Genomic DNA, 16,987 nt, shown 5'->3' with positions numbered 1-16,987 from the left:
GGGGCCTTACCCCGGCACAGCAGCCAGGCAGGGGGGAGCCATTGGGCTCCTGGAGAGGCCCCAGGCCGGGTCCCGCACTGGCCCAGCTGGGCCCCAGTGTGGCAGCCAAAATCCTGCTGCTGAAAAAGCCATCTCAGTGCCTGAACAACTATTCGGCTGAGATCAGTTCGACCCCCTCAGCCAGTGCCCAGCAGGGATCATGTGACCAAACATGAAAGGCATAGCAGGCAATTCCCCAATACAAAGCCCGGATGAGATTAACCTTTTCAGCGCTGCAAACTCTATAAAATCTTTTCAATTAATAGAGCTTGAGAACAGAACCTACAGACACCAATTCTCTCCCAAATCAGAAAAAAGGGAAAAGTGAAGACATGTGAGGAGAATAACATGGCAATACCAAGGTCGCTGGAGAAGGAGGAGGAAGAGGAGGTGCTCTGGGCCTTGGAGCTGAGATTCTTCTGCAAGCCATGGTGAGGACTATAATATACTAAACTGTTTCCCTGTAATTCATGAAGCGTATGGGGGTGATGCAGCATTCACCTAGAGCCCATGAGAACTAGAGAATGTAGATGTTGAAAAGCTGTGATCTGACTTGAATAGACAGAGAGAACTTTTGCTTTCAGAGATAGAAAAAGACCTTTTGCTTTAATATTAGAACAGCTCATCCTTAAAATTGCACCCCATAAGTTGAAATGGCCCACATAAAGCAGTTATTGGAAGACTGCAAGATGTGGGAGGGATTTCACAATGCAAACAGATTTTTTATCTGGGTGGACTGTTAGCTGTGAAAATCAGAACCATGCTGGAAGAGTTCACAGAGAGCTGTTTCCCATGGGAAGAAGTCAATGGTGTAGCAGGGGAGACTCTTCTCCCTGAGTGAACTGAAGAAAGATTAATTTTTACAAGTGATAAACTGAAAATCTCAGGTTTTGTCTCATTACCCTGTCGGTGGGAAGGAAAGAAGGTTGGGAGGGGGGAAAAGGTGTTCTAAAGGTTTATTTTAGTTCTTACTGTAGAAGGATTTCTGGAGATAGAGAGGCCTTGCAGTGTTGGGAAAATGCTGTTTGTTTTAGCACTGTCAAGGACGAATAGTCTGGGAATGAGCCGTGGCCCCTCAACAAAGTTGTAAACAGGTAACTGCAAAGGAATGCTTATGCAGATAACACTAGCGAATAGTATAGCCGCTTGGGGCTCGTGAACACTAGGGGTTAACCAATAGCAAGTAGTAAAATGCCGCATGAACAGCTTATGCACTAGAACGATATATGTATAAAAGAACCCTGTGTACCCTCAGTAAACGAGCATTCACCATTACTTCTGTGAAGAGCGTGTCTGACTCTGGCTGCTCCCCGCGATTTCTTCTTTAATTGGCGCCTGAGCACGGACCAGGGAAAATAGTGGAAGGACGCTGATTCTCCAAGAGATGTATCTGCACTGAGGTGAGACCCGGGAAAATAGCGGAGGGACGCTGATCTACCAAGAGATGCGTGAGCATTGAGGTACGAGCTCGTCGTACTTGCAAATACGTATTGCGAGGCTGAGTGGATAAGGGGAGCAGGGGGCAGTTTTTTTGAAAAAAGGAGGAAGGTGCTGAGTACTCCCTTCCCTGCCCCACAGAAAATGGCAAGCATGGAATGTGAGCTTGCTGCCGCAGTTAAATTATTTATTAATATACTCTCTAAGAGAGGAGATAAAGTAGCAGAAAAAATGCTGCAGAAACTAGTTAAGTGAGGGCGGGGAAATGGACATTTAACAACCCCGCGGCGCTGCGAAGTCGGGGAGGCGCCGCGGGGCCCCTGCTGTGCCCTCCTGCCACCCCTGGCGCCCTGGTACCGTCTCTGGCCAATGCCCAGCTCGCCGCTCCTGGCCCGCGGATCGCCCCGGTCGCCCGAGCCCCGGCACGCTGCTGCCGGGCTGCTGTCGCCACCACCAAGCTGGCTCGGAGCTTTTCTCAGAAGCAAGGCGCCCCCCCCGATCAAAAGCTTGATGGCAACCCAGTGTAGTATGGTAGCTGAAATGCTTCAAAAAGCCTCCGGAGCCGCTCCCACAACGCATGCGCCTACTGCCCCCCCTTTACTAGACGCCGATACTGTGTCAGCGTGTGCAACCAAATTGCTGCCCACCTGCACACCCACTTGTTCCGCATCAAGGGCTGCCCCATGCACTCGAACCACCACTAGGAATGGGAGCTGCCACAGAGGAATGGAGAAGGAGTTAGGTTTCTACAAGAATGGATGAAGACTTGTAAGAGACAAATGCTAAAAGCAAATGAGAACAAAGTAATTTATAATAATCAATGTTGTATAACTTTTCTTCCTTGTTATCAGTAACACTCCTTAACTAGTCTCGTGCCTGAGATAGTGAATTTCGAGTTCACCCTAGTCAGCTTTCCATGTAGTCAACTCTGTTGGTTCCAAGCCTGGGAAAGCCTGCAGGAAATAAATGCTTTGTCTTTGTAATTTCCTTGATTACAAATTTCTCTCTATATGGTGAATGGATCCCCACCAACTGGAGTTTCTAATGTAGTATAATTACAGCTGCAATCTGACTTGCTTTTAATTTTAATATTTCATCATCTCTTAGCGAAATACTTGTTTAGTGTCCACTTGGAATTTATTTACTAAAGACTTGAGCTGGTAAAAACCCAGAAATATCTTACTAAGTTGTGTGGCTGCAGCAGTTGACAGGTGGGAACCAGGCTGGGGTGGTTTTTGCTTGTGCATTGCAGACAAAGCGGTTTCATGCTGAACAGGGTCTTGTGAGCCAAGGGGTGGCTGGCATGCAAAATAGTGTGGTATCTTTGTCAATTAATTTTATTTTTTAAATAAACATTATCTAAGAAGACAAAAAAAAAAAAAAAAAAGAGGGATATTGCAGGTCTGCATGGTATGACGTTCTCGCGTGTTGCGTGCCTTTTGCTCATGGTGTCAACAAGTGTTGCAGGATCTCCTCAATTAGCTCATCAATTTTCTAAGAGAACTAATGTATGGGTGACGTTTGCTAATATGACTGGGCAGGATTCTATTTGCCTTAGCCTGGCCAGTCCCCAAGACCCATTCAGAACTTGCTTGATAGGAACACCCCTTTGGAGCCCTCACCAATTTAAAGGTTATGTGAAAAATGAGACATTTCTGAATTTTACTGTGGCAAACAACACAGTGTGGACATCAGATTTCACAGTCGCCCAGGCTGATGGAGGCTGGCAGTATAAAATTATAGAGCAACTTGATGATACGCTTACTTCACCACCTGAAGAATTAGACCTCCTTGAATGTATGAATGCCTGCTCTACAAATAGAAGTGAGGGAGGCTGGGTATCCTTTGAGCCCCCCACAGAGCAGAGTTTAAATATACATAGCCAGAAATGGGCTGCAATAAATTCAGCTTGACTATCTAGTAGCAGTGTACACCAACAACTTTATTCCAAACGTAATTTGACTGCCAAACCAGCGTGATGCCTTCCACCAGGAACATTTTTAATATGTGGGGACCGTGCTTGGAATGGAGTCCCAGCCAGCCCACATGAGGGCCCATGCTATTTAGGGAAGCTTACCCTGTTTCACCCTAACATAACCACATTGATGACTTTAGCAAAAGTTACTCGGAGAAAACATGCCATACATGAGTTGGACTGTACAGACATAAAAGATCCTAAATTCTAGTCCCAAGCTAGGACAGTGTTAACATCCATGTTTATACCAGGAGCAACAGCTGCTAGAGCAATGACCACATTGAAACAGATGGCATGCTGGACCAAATCAGAACTGAATGTGACTAGCCAAATTTTGGATGAGCTATCAGTGGATGTTACCAGTGTTAATCATGCTATTTTGCAAAACCGTGATGCGATTGATTTTTTGCTTTTAGTGCATAACCATAGGTGTGAAGAGTTTGAAGGAATGTGTTGCATGAACCTGTCTGACCATTCTGGATCAATTCACCAAAAAAAATGCAATTAATGAAGAAGAAATTACATGATTTAAAAGAAAGTTATGATGTATTTAGAGATTAGTTAAGTAGCCTTGGGATTACGGGATGGCTGAAGTTTGTTGTTAAACAAGTGTTTGTTATATTATTACTTGTATTAGTAGGATTATTAGTATTAAGTTGTGTAATGTCATGTATTAAGAATATGTTGCGTGAGACAATATCTAATGCTTGGCTTGTGCAAAAGAAAAAGGGGGAATTTTAGAAGGATTTCTGGAGACAGACACAGAGAGGCCTTGCAGTGTTGGGAAAATGCTGTTTGTTTTAGCACTGTCAAGGACGAATAGTCTGGGAACGAGCCGTGGCCCCTCAACAAAGTTGTAAACAGGTAACTGCAAAGGAATGCTTATGCAGATAACACTAGCGAATAGTATAGCCGCTTGGGGCTCGTGGACACCAGGAGGTAGCCAATAGCTAGTAGTAAAATGCCGTGTGAACAGCTTATGCACTAGAATGATATACGTATAAAAGAACCCTGTGTACCCTTAATAAACGAGCATTCACCATTACTTCTGTGAAGAACGTATCTGACTCCGGCTGCTCCCTGCGATTTCTTCTTTATCTTACCATTTGTCTTTTAATTCTGTTAACAAAGTTTTCTTTATACCTTTTAAAGTTTTGAGCCTGTCTTGCCCTTAAAATATTTTCTCCTAATCCTTATCTCAACCCCATGAACTTTATTTAACTATTTTTTTTCTCATCCTCTGCTCAATTATAGCAGAGGAAGATGAGTAGATGATTTTCGTGAGTGCACTGGCGTTTGGCCAGCAGTCAACCCTCTACAGTTCGTTAAGTTAAGAAAGTACCCAGAATTGCAAAAAGGGTGCATACCTGCCCTGTCAGACCCTCTGATGTTAGCTTTAGAAAAGGAAAGGGCAAAGGGTAGGGGAATGAAGCAATGTTGTTCCTCCTGCAGTATCGGACACCATTGTCTGAAATGCAATAGTCGACCAGAGGACGATATAGACATGATGACATCGGATGGGGAAAGATAGGGAAACAGAAGATTTATCTGTGTCTGAGACTGGGGGAGCGCAAGGAGGGATGGGCAGTCTGGAAGGAGCCAGGAGTTACTTTCAAGCCTGGTAGTGGGGCAGACCCAGGAGAAACAAGAACTGAGTAGACAAGAAGATGGTAAGTTGAAGATGGGTAAACAGGAAGAGAGTAAGAAAGAAAGGGACGAACAGGAGGTGAGAGCTCTGCTCTGGGAAAGGATGAGATGTTACAGACTGGTCGTGACAAGGTACCTTTTTCCCCAGGCAACCTTGAGGCATGGCTGAGACATATAGAGAAAATCCAGAGAGGGTAGATAAAATATTTGAGACTATTTTTAAAACCCAGAATCCAGACTGGGGGGAGGTCCAAATTCTTCTAGAAAATCTATTAAATTCTACAGAATGAGAGGTGGTACTCAGGACTGCTAGGAAAGAGGTGGACAGGAAAGACACAGAGGGGAGGTTACCAGGAACTGTTGAAGAGCATTTTCCCTCCTGGGACCCCCATTGGGACCCCAACACCAGGAAAGGGAGGGTTTTACTGGAACAATATCAAAGATGGATATTATTTGACTTTAAATATGCAATGCCAAAAGTAATCAATTGGTTTAAACTTTATGAGGTGAAACAAGGACCACATGAGACACTGAGTGAATCTGAGGAGAGCCTTACAGTAGCTGCCAGGACATACACTCGAAAGGCATGAGGGATTTGCCTTTACAAACAAACTGTAGATCTGCTTATAAATAAAAGTGGATACTGAGAGATGAAAGAAACAATGGGAAGAACCATAAATTCTGTAAGAATTCCACTAACTGACACAAGGAAAAACAAAGGGGGGGGGGGTATACATTAAAAGGGGGTCTTAGGCATTAGGCGTTTTGGGATGTCTGTACCTCTGAAGTACCTCAGCCAATGGGGGAAGAGAGAGTGAAATGCGGCTGGGAAATTAGGATAAAAAGGAGGCTGCGTCCTCTAAACTTTGAGAGACCCCCAGGGGAAATGCCACATGGCCTCTCCCTTTATTTGAATAAAGTTACAGGACTCCTCTGTCCCCTTTTTAGACATAAACCTCTGGTGTTTGTGGATTAATTTTCCTGACACACTAATATTAATTTGGAGAAACCTGGGGAAGCTGTACACCTGGCTTCCACAGTCATAGGGAACTCAACACTGGATATTAAAAGGAAATTACAAGAACTGGAAGAATCAGTCTCTCATGACCTAGAAAAGCTTTTAGAAGTGACCTGGATAGTCTTCAGTAATAGACTTCAAAAAGAGCTCTGTGTGCACAGTGTGTGATCTCAGTGCATTGTGTCTGTTCTGTTTCTCTGTGTCTTTGTCCCTATGTCTCTGTGCAGTGTGCCTCTTGTTGTTTGCATGTGTGTGTACCGTATGTCTGAGTGTGCGAGAGTAAAGTCCTTGAAACCATTTTCTGCTGGATAGTCTATTAGATTCCAGAGGAAGTGAGAAAGCAGAGAGGGAACAAGAAAGTAGGAAGAAGGTAAGCAAGAAGTAAAAAGCAGGATGAGCAGGGGATGGGAAAACAGGACGTGCTGGCTATCAAGGAGATGGGAAGAGAAATGGGAAGAAAGAAAATGGCAGCTGGAAAAAGAAAGGAGAGAAAGATGTAGGTCTTTCCAGGCAGGACTGAAGCTGAATCAGTGTGCATATCGTAAAGGTTTTTGACACCAAGGTCCCCAGAAGTTGAAAGGGGCGGAGGTAGCAAAGCTACCCTTACATCAAGATGGACGGGAACTGGGGATGGAACACCAGCACCCCAGCTAGACCCCTGGTTCCCACAGAGCTGGGGAAGGTGAAAAGAGAAAATTAACTTTTAATAGACACTGGAGCTAAATATGAACAACAACAACAAAAAGTTGTGAGTGCAACAGGAAAAGCAGGGAAATGAATATTCTTTTACCCTGATAATTTTAAATTTGACAGAAGATGGATAACTCACCAGAGTATTTGATTACTCTTTTGGGAAGAGACCTGTTCCTGAATTATATATTTAAAGATGGAGAAGTACAATTATTGGTATATGAGACTAAAAGCCATCGAGGCAAGAATTTTTATGTTGTAGAGAATACCAGAACCAGACAATTCTGGAGAAATACCGGAAGCCACAGAAAATGCAGTAACATCCTCAGTTTGGGCCAGTGGAACTTGAGGATGTTCCTGGCAAGCTCAGCCTGTAAGCGTTACCCTAAAACCTGGATCAAACCGGATAAGGCAGAAATAATAGTCTTTAAAATTTGAAGCTAGAAGGGAAATCCAGAGCCTAATAGAGGATTTCAAGGAATTAAGTTTAGTAATAAAATGTGAAGCAAAATGCAACACACCCATTTTGCTAGTTAACAGAATGTCCTCAATGATTTATAGTAATAGAACTGAAGGATGTATTTTTTTTTGCATATCTCTCAATAAGTAAAGTTGAGGCATTTTTGCCTTTGAATGGGAAAATCCCAGAACTGGTCAGAAGATTCAGCTTACCTGGACTGTATTACCATAAGGATTAAAAAAAAAAATTAAAAAAAAAATAATAATAATAATAAAAAAAATTGCCCACCAAGTTTTGGAAAACAATTGGCAAATGAATTAGAGATTCAAAAGAGGAAGAATCCTGAAGGATTGGTCCTGCAGTAAGTTGATGACATCTTCCTAGCAACTGAAACTAATGAAAAGTGCATGGAATTGACTATCAGTCTTCTAAATTTCCCAGGCCAAGGAGGCTACAAAGTACCTTGGGAAAAAGCTCAAATCATGAAACAGCAAGTTACCTACCTAGGGTTTGAAATAATTCCAGCACAGTAGAAATTGGGAGTGGACAGAAAAGAGGCCATCTGCCAGGTACCTCAACCTGTGACTGCCTGAGATTTGAAGGCATTCTTGGGAGGGATGGTCTCAAATTAAGAAGGTCCTGAAAGGCCTGAGAGTGAACATGTGAACTGTAACTTAAATACAGCCCTGATGTCTAACAAAGCCCTTTGAGCTTTCTGTACACAAACAACAGCACCTAGCCCTTGGAATTCTGGCTCTGAAGGTAGAGGACCTCAGGACTGTGGAGTCCTTTTCAAAACAACTCGACAACATTAGCCAGGCATGCCTGCTGTTTGTAGCAGCAACTGTTCTCATCCAAGAGGCCAGGAATTTGACTTTGGGTCAAAAGATAGTAGTGTGCACTTCACTGTATTAGGCCAAAAGGTGGGGGAGGGGCATTGGCTTTCCCCAAGCCGTATGCTGAAATGTCAGACTGTTTTAATAGAGCAAGAAATGGAGTCGATGTGTTCCTAAACACTCTGATGTAAGGAGAAGAGAAACTAACACATGATTGCTTACAGATGCAAGTCAATCAGACCTACAAGATGTGCCCAATGAAGATCCAGAGATAGTTATTTACAGACAGAAGTAACTTGGTGGAAGATAGAAAATGAGGAGCTGGCTATGCAGTAGTCATGACAACCAAGGTAATAAAAGCTGCACCACTGCCTGTAGACACCTCAGCACAAAAGACAGAGCTCATAGCATTACAAAAAGCCCTGAAATTGGAACCTGGGAAAAGGGCAAATATACGTGGACAGACTCAAAATATGCTTTTAGCACTATTCATGCCCATTGAGCCATATGGGAAAAAAGCCATCTATTAACAGCACAAGGATCTCCAATTAAACAAAAAATATTGTAAGAAATGGCTGTACTATATTGCAAAGTACACCAATGTGGGAATTCCCAAATTCATGTAGGCAATAGACTTATAGATAATACTGCACAAGAGGTTGTGAGTCAGGGGTTTAAAGAGTTAAGATTTTGGCTAGAAGGAAGGAGGCAATTTGTATTGATTAAGAGTTTAGAGTAGAAGCAATGTAGGATAGTGTCCTGGGGTGACTGTGTATCCCCAATCGTCTGTTGGGTGCAGGGGGGAGGGCAAGCGCGGTTTGTTTTTCCCCAGGAAAACTCTGCTCATCGGAGTGACCTTGAAGCGGGGGAGCTGGAACACGGCAAGACGAAAGAAGCTCTGTTGTTTTTTTCCCCGGCAGTTAGTTAGTTTAGTGCTAGCGTAGTTAGACGCTGTAGAATAGCTGAAGCTTTTTTGCCTTTTTTTTTCTTTTTATTTTTTTGTCCTTTTTTTCCTTCCTTTTTGCTTTTTTTGCCCTCTCCTCGGAACTGTTCCAACCTCTCTGGACTAAGGACCTGGGGAAGCACCGGGGGCCTCCACAGGGGACCCACCCCACCAAGACCAGCCCTGTACATCTCCTTTTCTCCCAACGTCAGCGGAGACGGAGCGGTGGAGCACAGTGACGACCCTCAAGAGGAGACTTTCTTTAAGTTTGTTATCCCTCCGTAAGCGGCACAAAGCTCTTGTCATCGGGTATTGTGCTGGGAGTGCTTTGCCTGTTTAATAAACAGGTTTTTACCACTTCTCTCTGAGGAAATTTTTTTTTTTCCCGAACCGGTTGGAGGAGGGGAGGGGGGCCCCGTGGGAGGGTTTCTCCCAAAATCTGCCTGAAACCACCACAAACTTATTGGTGCCCAACGTGGGGCTCGAGAGAGTGGAAAAACCCTGTACTGATTAGTATTTAGCAGTCAGTAATTATGCTGTTTGACCTCATGTCTCTTGGGGTGGGGGCCTTGCTGTGTTTTGGATCCTCAGGCTTCTTTGAGGTCTTAATACCTTTGTGGTCCTTAGGTTTATTTGCATATCCAGAGATAGCCCCAATATTGTCACTAATACGCAGTTTTTACAGTAGAGGGACACGGATTAGAATAGCTATTGGCCTTGGTTTAATCATATTAATTTGTAGGAAGTTTATAAAGGTGTTGAGATCTTTTCCTACTATGTATGGGTCATGGTTATGGTTATTCACCCTGTTTGTGGGAGGAGGAGCAGAGGATGAAGCGTTGCAGTCTTTCGTTTCCTTCTTCTCCTCTGAATCGGTTAAATCATTGTTGGAGAATGTTCAGTTTCCCCTGAGTATTAAAGAGACCATCTTTCTGGTATGTCATCTGGTAAGCCTCCTCTATACAGTCTGCAGCTTCTCTAGAATATGGGCTGAGATTTCTAGAGAGGCTGATAAAACTCCTGACCCAGGCAGAGGAAATACTGAGTGGTGTGGAGAATGGGAGGATATGGGTCAACTCCTCAAGGAATTCTCTGACCCTGTAGTCTGGGATTTTCCACGGGAACAAATTCAGAATCCAGTGGAGCTGGGGAAATACCTGAAAGAGAGGTACCATGATGGCTCTAAGGGGGAAAAGATGGCTGCAGTAAGCTGGGCCCTGGCACATGCTTATCGCACATTGCTAGAGACTGTAGGGCAGCAGACAGAGGCAGGGGGGAAGGGATACAAATCAACAGCCACCCCAGTCACTCAGGCTACAGCCAACACCCCAGTTATGAAGCCAGCAGCTAAACTAGAACCTGAGCCTGAGTTGGCAGCTAAAGCAAACACTAAGCCTAAGCTCCTGGCAGTTGCTCTGGCAAAGAAGCACACAGTCAAAACCGATTGACCAGTGGACGATGATGACCCAAGAGAAGGACCTTCACCAAAATCAGAAGCCAAAGCTTCTAACACAGGATCAGAAGCAAATATTGATTCCTTTTCCCTGAAGGACCTTCGGGGCCTAAGAAAAGATTACTGGCGACAACCTGATGAATCTATAATTAGTTGGTTAGTCCGTCTTTGGGATGCTGCAGGCGAGGCTACAATTCTGGACAGCACTGAAGCGAGGCATCTGGGATCCCTGTCACATGATCCAGTCATCGACCAGGAGATGATGAGAGAGGCTAGTCCTTGCAGTCTCTGGATACGGGTCCTAGGAAGTGTGGCAGAAAGATACTTGTGTGCAGATGATCTCTATATGCAGCAAACCCCATGGAAGACCATAGAACAAGGGATTCAACGCTTGAGAGAAATGGCAGTGGCAGAGATGGTTTTCTCAGATGATATAAACACTAGGAACCCAGACTTGGTATCATGTACATCTGTGATGTGGCGAAAACTTATATGACTCGGGCCATTAGAATACGCTTCTGCTTTAGCAGTAATGAAGCGGGAGGACATGGAGGAGACGGTGCTTGATATGGCAAAGAAGCTCCGAGCATATGCAGATGCTGTGCATGGCCCAACACATGCCAGGATCGCAGCTGTAGAAACACGTCTACAGAAACTAGAGGATAAGATAGATGAGAATCATAAGAAACTCAGGGAGGAGTTTAGAGAGGACCTTCTCCAAATCTCAGCAGTGCAGATCAGAGGTTCTGGTACCCAACGTAGACGCTCCCCGGCTAGGGAGAGAGGATACACTCCACGTGCTGAGCTGTGGTTCTTCCTGCGGGATTGCGGAGAAAATATGAACAGATGGGATGGAAAATCTACGGCTGCCCTGGCACAACGGGTGCGTGAATTGAAGGAAGTCAAGACTCAAAGAGGGAGCTCCACCAAAAGGGAAACACAAGCTTTCCTAGGCGCCATAGGTTTCTGGAGGATGCACATTCCTGAGTACAGCCAGATTGTGAGCCCTCTCTACCTGGTCACCCGCAAGAAGAACGATTTCCACTGGGGCCCTGAACAGCAACAAGCCTTTGCCCAGATCAAGCAGGAGATCGCTCATGCTGTAGCCCTTGGCCCAGTCAGGACGGGACCAGATGTGAAGAACGTGCTCTACTCAGCAGCTGGGAACAATGGCCTGTCCTGGAGCCTTTGGCAGAAGGTGCCTGGGGAGACTCGGGGCCGACCACTGGGATTCTGGAGCCGAAGCTACAGAGGGTCTGAAGCCAACTACACTCCAACAGAAAAGGAAATCTTGGCCGCCTATGAAGGAGTTCAAGCTGCCTCAGAAGTAGTAGGCACTGAAACCCAACTCCTGCTGGCACCTCGACTACCAGTGCTGGGATGGATGTTCAAAGCAGAGGTTCCCTCCACCCATCATGCCACTGATGCCACATGGAGCAAGTGGATTGCTCTTATTACACAGCGCACCCATATGGGTAAACTGAATCGCCCTGGGATTTTGGAAATAATTACCAATTGGCCTGAGGGTGAAAACTTTGGCCTCACAGATGAAGAACAAGAGCAAGTGACACGGGCTGAAGAGGCTCCACCATACAACCAACTGCCAGCAGAGGAGACGCATTATGCCCTTTTCACTGACGGTTCCTGTCATATTGTAGGGATGAACCGGAAGTGGAAAGCAGCCATGTGGAGCCCCACACGACAGGTTGCTGAGGCCACTGAAGGAGAGGGTGGATCAAGTCAACTTGAAGAACTCAAGGCTGTTCAATTGGCCTTGGATATTGCTGAAAGAGAGGGGTGGCCGAGGCTCTACCTCTATACCGATTCATGGATGGTAGCCAATGCTCTGTGGGGATGGCTGAAGAGGTGGAAAGAGGCTAATTGGCAGCGTGGAGGGAAACCAATTTGGGCTGCTAAGGAGTGGAAAGACATTGCTACCAGGGTAGAGAGACTACCTGTGAAAGTTCGCCACATAGATGCCCACATCCCCAAGAGTAGAGCTAATGAGGAGCATCGAAACAACGAGCAGGTAGATCAGGCAGCAAAAATAGAAGTCTCAAAGATTGATTTAGATTGGGAACACAAGGGAGAGTTGTTTTTAGCTCGATGGGCCCATGATGCCTCAGGCCATCAGGGCAGAGATGCCACCTATAAGTGGGCCCGAGACTGAGGGGTGGATCTAACCATGGACAGTATTTCTCAGGTTATCCACGACTGTGAGACGTGTGCTGCCATCAAGCAGGCCAAGCGGGTGAAGCCCCTATGGTATGGCGGGCGATGGTCCAAGTATAAGTATGGGGAAGCCTGGCAGGTTGACTACATCACCCTTCCCCAAACCCGCCAAGGCAAGCGCTACGTGCTCACAATGGTGGAAGCCACCACGGGGTGGCTGGAGACCTACCCTGTGCCCCATGCTACTGCCCGAAACACCATCCTGGGCCTTGAAAAGCAAGTCCTGTGGAGGCATGGTACCCCCGAGAGAATTGAGTCAGACAACGGGACTCATTTCAAGAACAGCCTTATTAACACCTGGGCTAGGGAACATGGCATTGAGTGGGTGTACCATATTCCCTACTATGCACCCGCTGCAGGCAAAGTGGAGAGGCACAATGCATTGTTAAAAACCCAGTTGAAAGCATTGGGTGGGGGATCTTTCAAGAATTGGGAGCAGCATTTGGCAAAGGCCACCTGGTTGGTCAACACCCGAGGCTCCACCAACCGAGCAGGCCCTGCCCAGGCTGAGCCTCTGCATACAATAGATGGAGATAAAGTCCCAGTGGTGCATGCCAGAGGTCTGTTAGGGAAGACAGTGTGGATCAAGTCTGCCTCAAGTTCAGACAAACCCATTCGTGGGGTTGTCTTTGCTCAGGGACCAGGTTGCACATGGTGGATAATGCAGAAAGATGGAACAACACGATGTGTACCTCAGGGAGATCTGATTGTTGGGTGAGAATCATTTACAAACATCACTGTCTGCTGAATGTAATTGCCATTGTCTGTACATTAAACCACGCAGAAAGAAATAGAAGGAAATATGTAAGTGAGAGGGTATGTGTTAAGTGTTGAAAATATGAGCAAGTGTTGAAGGTATGAGTAAGTGAGAGAGGAATCCTGCTGCCCTGCAGCCTGGGGCCTGGATTCAGTGGCTCAGTGTGGAACGTGACAGGAGCATGATGGGTATTGCTTGTATTCTTTTTTTTTTTTTGTGGGGAGAATGGATGGAAGTTTTATGTGGAATATGTTTTGGTTCTGCCTAAAGTCAACGATATGGGGATAAGGGGTGGAAGATGTCCTGGGGTGACTGTGTATCCCCAATCGTCTGTTGGGTGCAGGGGGGAGGGCAAGCGCGGTTTGTTTTTCCCCAGGAAAACTCTGCTCATCAGAGTGACCTTGAAGCGGGGGAGCTGGAACACGGCAAGACGAAAGAAGCTCTGTTGTTTTTTCCCCCGGCAGTTAGTTAGTTTAGTGCTAGCGTAGTTAGACGCTGTAGAATAGCTGAAGCTTTTTTGCCTTTTTTTTTCTTTTTATTTTTTTGTCCTTTTTTTCCTTCCTTTTTGCTTTTTTTGCCCTCTCCTCGGAACTGTTCCAACCTCTCTGGACTAAGGACCTGGGGAAGCACCGGGGGCCTCCACAGGGGACCCACCCCACCAAGACCAGCCCTGCACATCTCCTTTTCTCCCAACGTCAGCGGAGACGGAGCGGTGGAGCACAGTGACGACCCTCAAGAGGAGACTTTCTTTAAGTTTGTTATCCCTCCGTAAGCGGCACGAAGCTCTTGTCATCGGGTATTGTGCTGGGAGTGCTTTGCCTGTTTAATAAACAGGTTTTTACCACTTCTCTCTGAGGAAATTTTTTTTTTTCCCGAACCGGTTGGAGGAGGGGAGGGGGGCCCCGTGGGAGGGTTTCTCCCAAAATCTGCCTGAAACCACCACAGATAGTTAATAATTACCAGATGGAGCTGCTTTAGAGCAAGACTACATATCACTTGCTTTTCTTAGTTGTGTTTGTAGGAGACAAGATGAGCCATTGTGAAGATGAAGAAACTGTAACAGCACCTGGGCCTCGAAAACAGTCTGAACCAGGAAGGAGAACTTGAACTCTGCCCAGAACACCAGACAGCTTGCCAACAAAACAAAGGTGAAAAGTTTACTTCAAGGAAGATGTTTCTGACTTCATCTTTCAAGGCCATTGACCCATTTAAAAGCCCACCAACCCATTCCAAGCGAGGAACTGCACAGGTGTGAAAGGACTTTGAGCTAATTTTAATACGAAATGAGAGTAGGCGGGATTAGATGATGCATATGTATAGCCATATGAGATAATTGAATGAGTATGTAAGACTTTTGTAGATAAATAGAGAGCCAGAGCTCTGTGATTTTTGTGCACGGCTTTGGAAGGCTACTCCCCGTGCTATCTGGCTGCCGAATAAACATACCACTTTCTAACTTTAATTAGTTGGAGGGTCTTTTGTCCATGCTTCATTTGGCAACCCAGATGGGACCCTTTCTGCCCCTGCAGGACTGACCAGGGAACAGACTCCCTTGGCATGCCCCGGGATTTCCTGGAGGGCCCCCGGCCCCCGGATCACTCACTGCTGGGACAGACAACAGACTGCCTGAACTGCGGACAAAACGGTATGTTTAAAATTGAAAAGTGATAGCGTCATGGGTTAGTACAGTTTAGTTTTTTAGTCATAAAAGAATGTAGAATGATTCTCCGGGTCAGGACCTAGGAATTGTTTTAGAAAGGACAGGGACCTATCAGAGGGTTAGTTGGAATATTGGCATCTGTTTTGACCACTGAAAATTGTTGGCTATGACTTTGGGAAGTACCATATAAAACCCCTTGATTTCCTGTAGGTGGGTCTTTTCCTTCTTTCTTTTGGCGAGAGAGAGACAGGTAACATTGAGTTGGGCCTGCTGCTCCTCCCTTTTGGGGGGGGAGCTGGCCTGAGGCCTGGCCAGATTCTATCGGCTCCCGGGTGGGGGGGGAGGGAAGGAGAGGTTGCTGCTTTACAACAACTACTTTCTCTAAACTTCCCTGGAGCAGGGAGAGATCTCTGCCGGGCCCTTAATAAGAGCTATGGGCACCATTTAAGCTGAGGCTGCCCCAATTTAAATGGAGAGGTGGGCTAAAAAGGCATTTATAATCCTGCCTAGTTTTTTTTTGTAATTCCAGACTGCCCAGGTGCTCTGATCTCTGATGTTTCTATGTGAGTTCTTCCTCCCTCACCAGCATGGCCTTGAACGTCTAATAACACGAGCTACCGTGGGAGAGAAAAAGACTCTAAACAGATTTAACCCTTTCCTGGCAACATGAAGCTTCCAGAGCTTAGCCCTTCTCTGAGAGAGAAAAGAAAGAGACAAAGTGAACATAAAGAAGAAAGAGAATGAAGTCAGTAGAGCGAGAGTAAAAAGACTATTAGGACAGAGAGCTGAAGAGTTGGTTGTTCCATTCTTATTTAAGCCATGGAAATGAACTCTATATTTAGATCATTCCTTTAAATCATGGAAAAGATAAGCATTTGAGGAGATGATTATTTAGATTTACGTGTGGATTTGAGCAAAAGCATTTTTGATGGACTAAGTGATATTAATCCTAGAAGATGCTTGAACAGAGATAGAGATGAAAAGCCCTCTGCGCCAGTGAAGAAGTGAGAAGATATCTCTGTACCTTGAGATGGAGAATCCTTTGCTTTTGGAGTTATTCATCTTTAAAAGGTGGCACCCCAATATGCAAAAGTCTAAGACCCATGACCCATAAGCAGCTTGGGAAACTGCTAATGGGAAGGGTCACATAGGCAGGTTTCCCCAGGCAGCTGTTTTTGTGACAGTTTAAAAAAACCCACAAGAGAACTGTTTTAGGTTGTTGGTGGGATCCATGACTCTAAGAGAGACTCTTCTCCTAAAGAATTAATGAAAGACTATTGTCATATGGTGAAACTGACTGAAAATTACAAGTTTTGTCTCTTTATGTTGTTTTGTAGGAAAGTTAACAGTTTGTAAGGGGAGGGAAGAGTGTTTTTAGAGTTTCATTCTGTTTTGTTTTAGTTTTTTTCCCCAACTTTCTTTTTCCATTCTTTTAGTATGTGTTAATAAAACTACTTGTTCATTTTTAAGGTTGAGCCTGCTTTGTTTTTCTCCTAGTCTCTCTCCCACAGAAAAAGGGTGAGTACTAAGACCAGAATTTAGTAAATGTGAAACCAGTACATTAAGTGGTATTTCTACCCGGTTGTCAAAATTAAAACTGTAACAGATAGCCTGTAAGGTGTATGCATGGCTAAAAGGCTAGTTGGTGAGTCATAGAAGAAGTTCTATGCACAGCAAGAGCCTGTACAGTTTTGCTTGCCAGCAACAGAGGGATTTGGTTGCTGGCTGAAGGGTTTGCTGTGTTACTGAGGACTCGCTAGCAATTCTTGGGGGTGAATTGAGCAAATCCTTGTTTATTGCTGCTATTTTTGTTGATTGCTGCTGGTTTTTGATTGTGTCC

The 16,987-nt window shown here is 45.3% G+C and overlaps 1 protein-coding gene across 7 annotated transcripts; it reads left to right on the top strand.

The window, feature by feature from the left end:
- The first annotated feature begins 297 nt into the window (after positions 1–297).
- LOC120764862 (uncharacterized) lies at positions 298–16,556 on the top strand. Of its 7 annotated transcripts, XR_009208602.1 has the most exons (8): positions 298–470; positions 1,326–1,499; positions 8,327–8,452; positions 9,174–9,326; positions 14,103–14,255; positions 14,497–14,736; positions 15,017–15,132; positions 15,677–16,556. XR_009208602.1 is itself a non-coding variant. In XM_058423951.1 (4 exons), the coding sequence occupies exon 1, from the start codon at positions 11,031–11,033 to the stop codon at positions 12,666–12,668; it is 1,638 nt and encodes a 545-aa protein (XP_058279934.1). In that variant the 5' UTR covers positions 9,793–11,030; the 3' UTR covers positions 12,669–14,255; positions 14,497–14,635; positions 15,017–15,132; positions 15,677–16,556. The 7 variants fall into 7 exon arrangements, 2 of the variants coding, with proteins under 2 accessions (XP_058279934.1, XP_058279933.1); XR_009208601.1 differs by lacking the exon at positions 298–470 and having other exon boundaries at positions 1,277–1,499; XR_009208600.1 differs by lacking the exon at positions 298–470 and having other exon boundaries at positions 1,278–1,439.
- The last annotated feature ends 431 nt before the right edge of the window (positions 16,557–16,987 follow it).

This window comes from Hirundo rustica, chromosome W, assembly GCF_015227805.2.
Source record: "Hirundo rustica isolate bHirRus1 chromosome W, bHirRus1.pri.v3, whole genome shotgun sequence".
Classification (NCBI taxonomy): domain Eukaryota; kingdom Metazoa; phylum Chordata; class Aves; order Passeriformes; family Hirundinidae; genus Hirundo; species Hirundo rustica.
This window is presented reverse-complemented; position numbering and strand designations above follow the sequence as displayed.

Excerpts from the sequence above, each read along its gene's own strand:
- LOC120764862 (XM_058423951.1), top strand. The coding sequence starts at position 11,031 with ATGAAGCGGGAGGACATGGAGGAGACGGTGCTTGATATGGCAAAGAAG.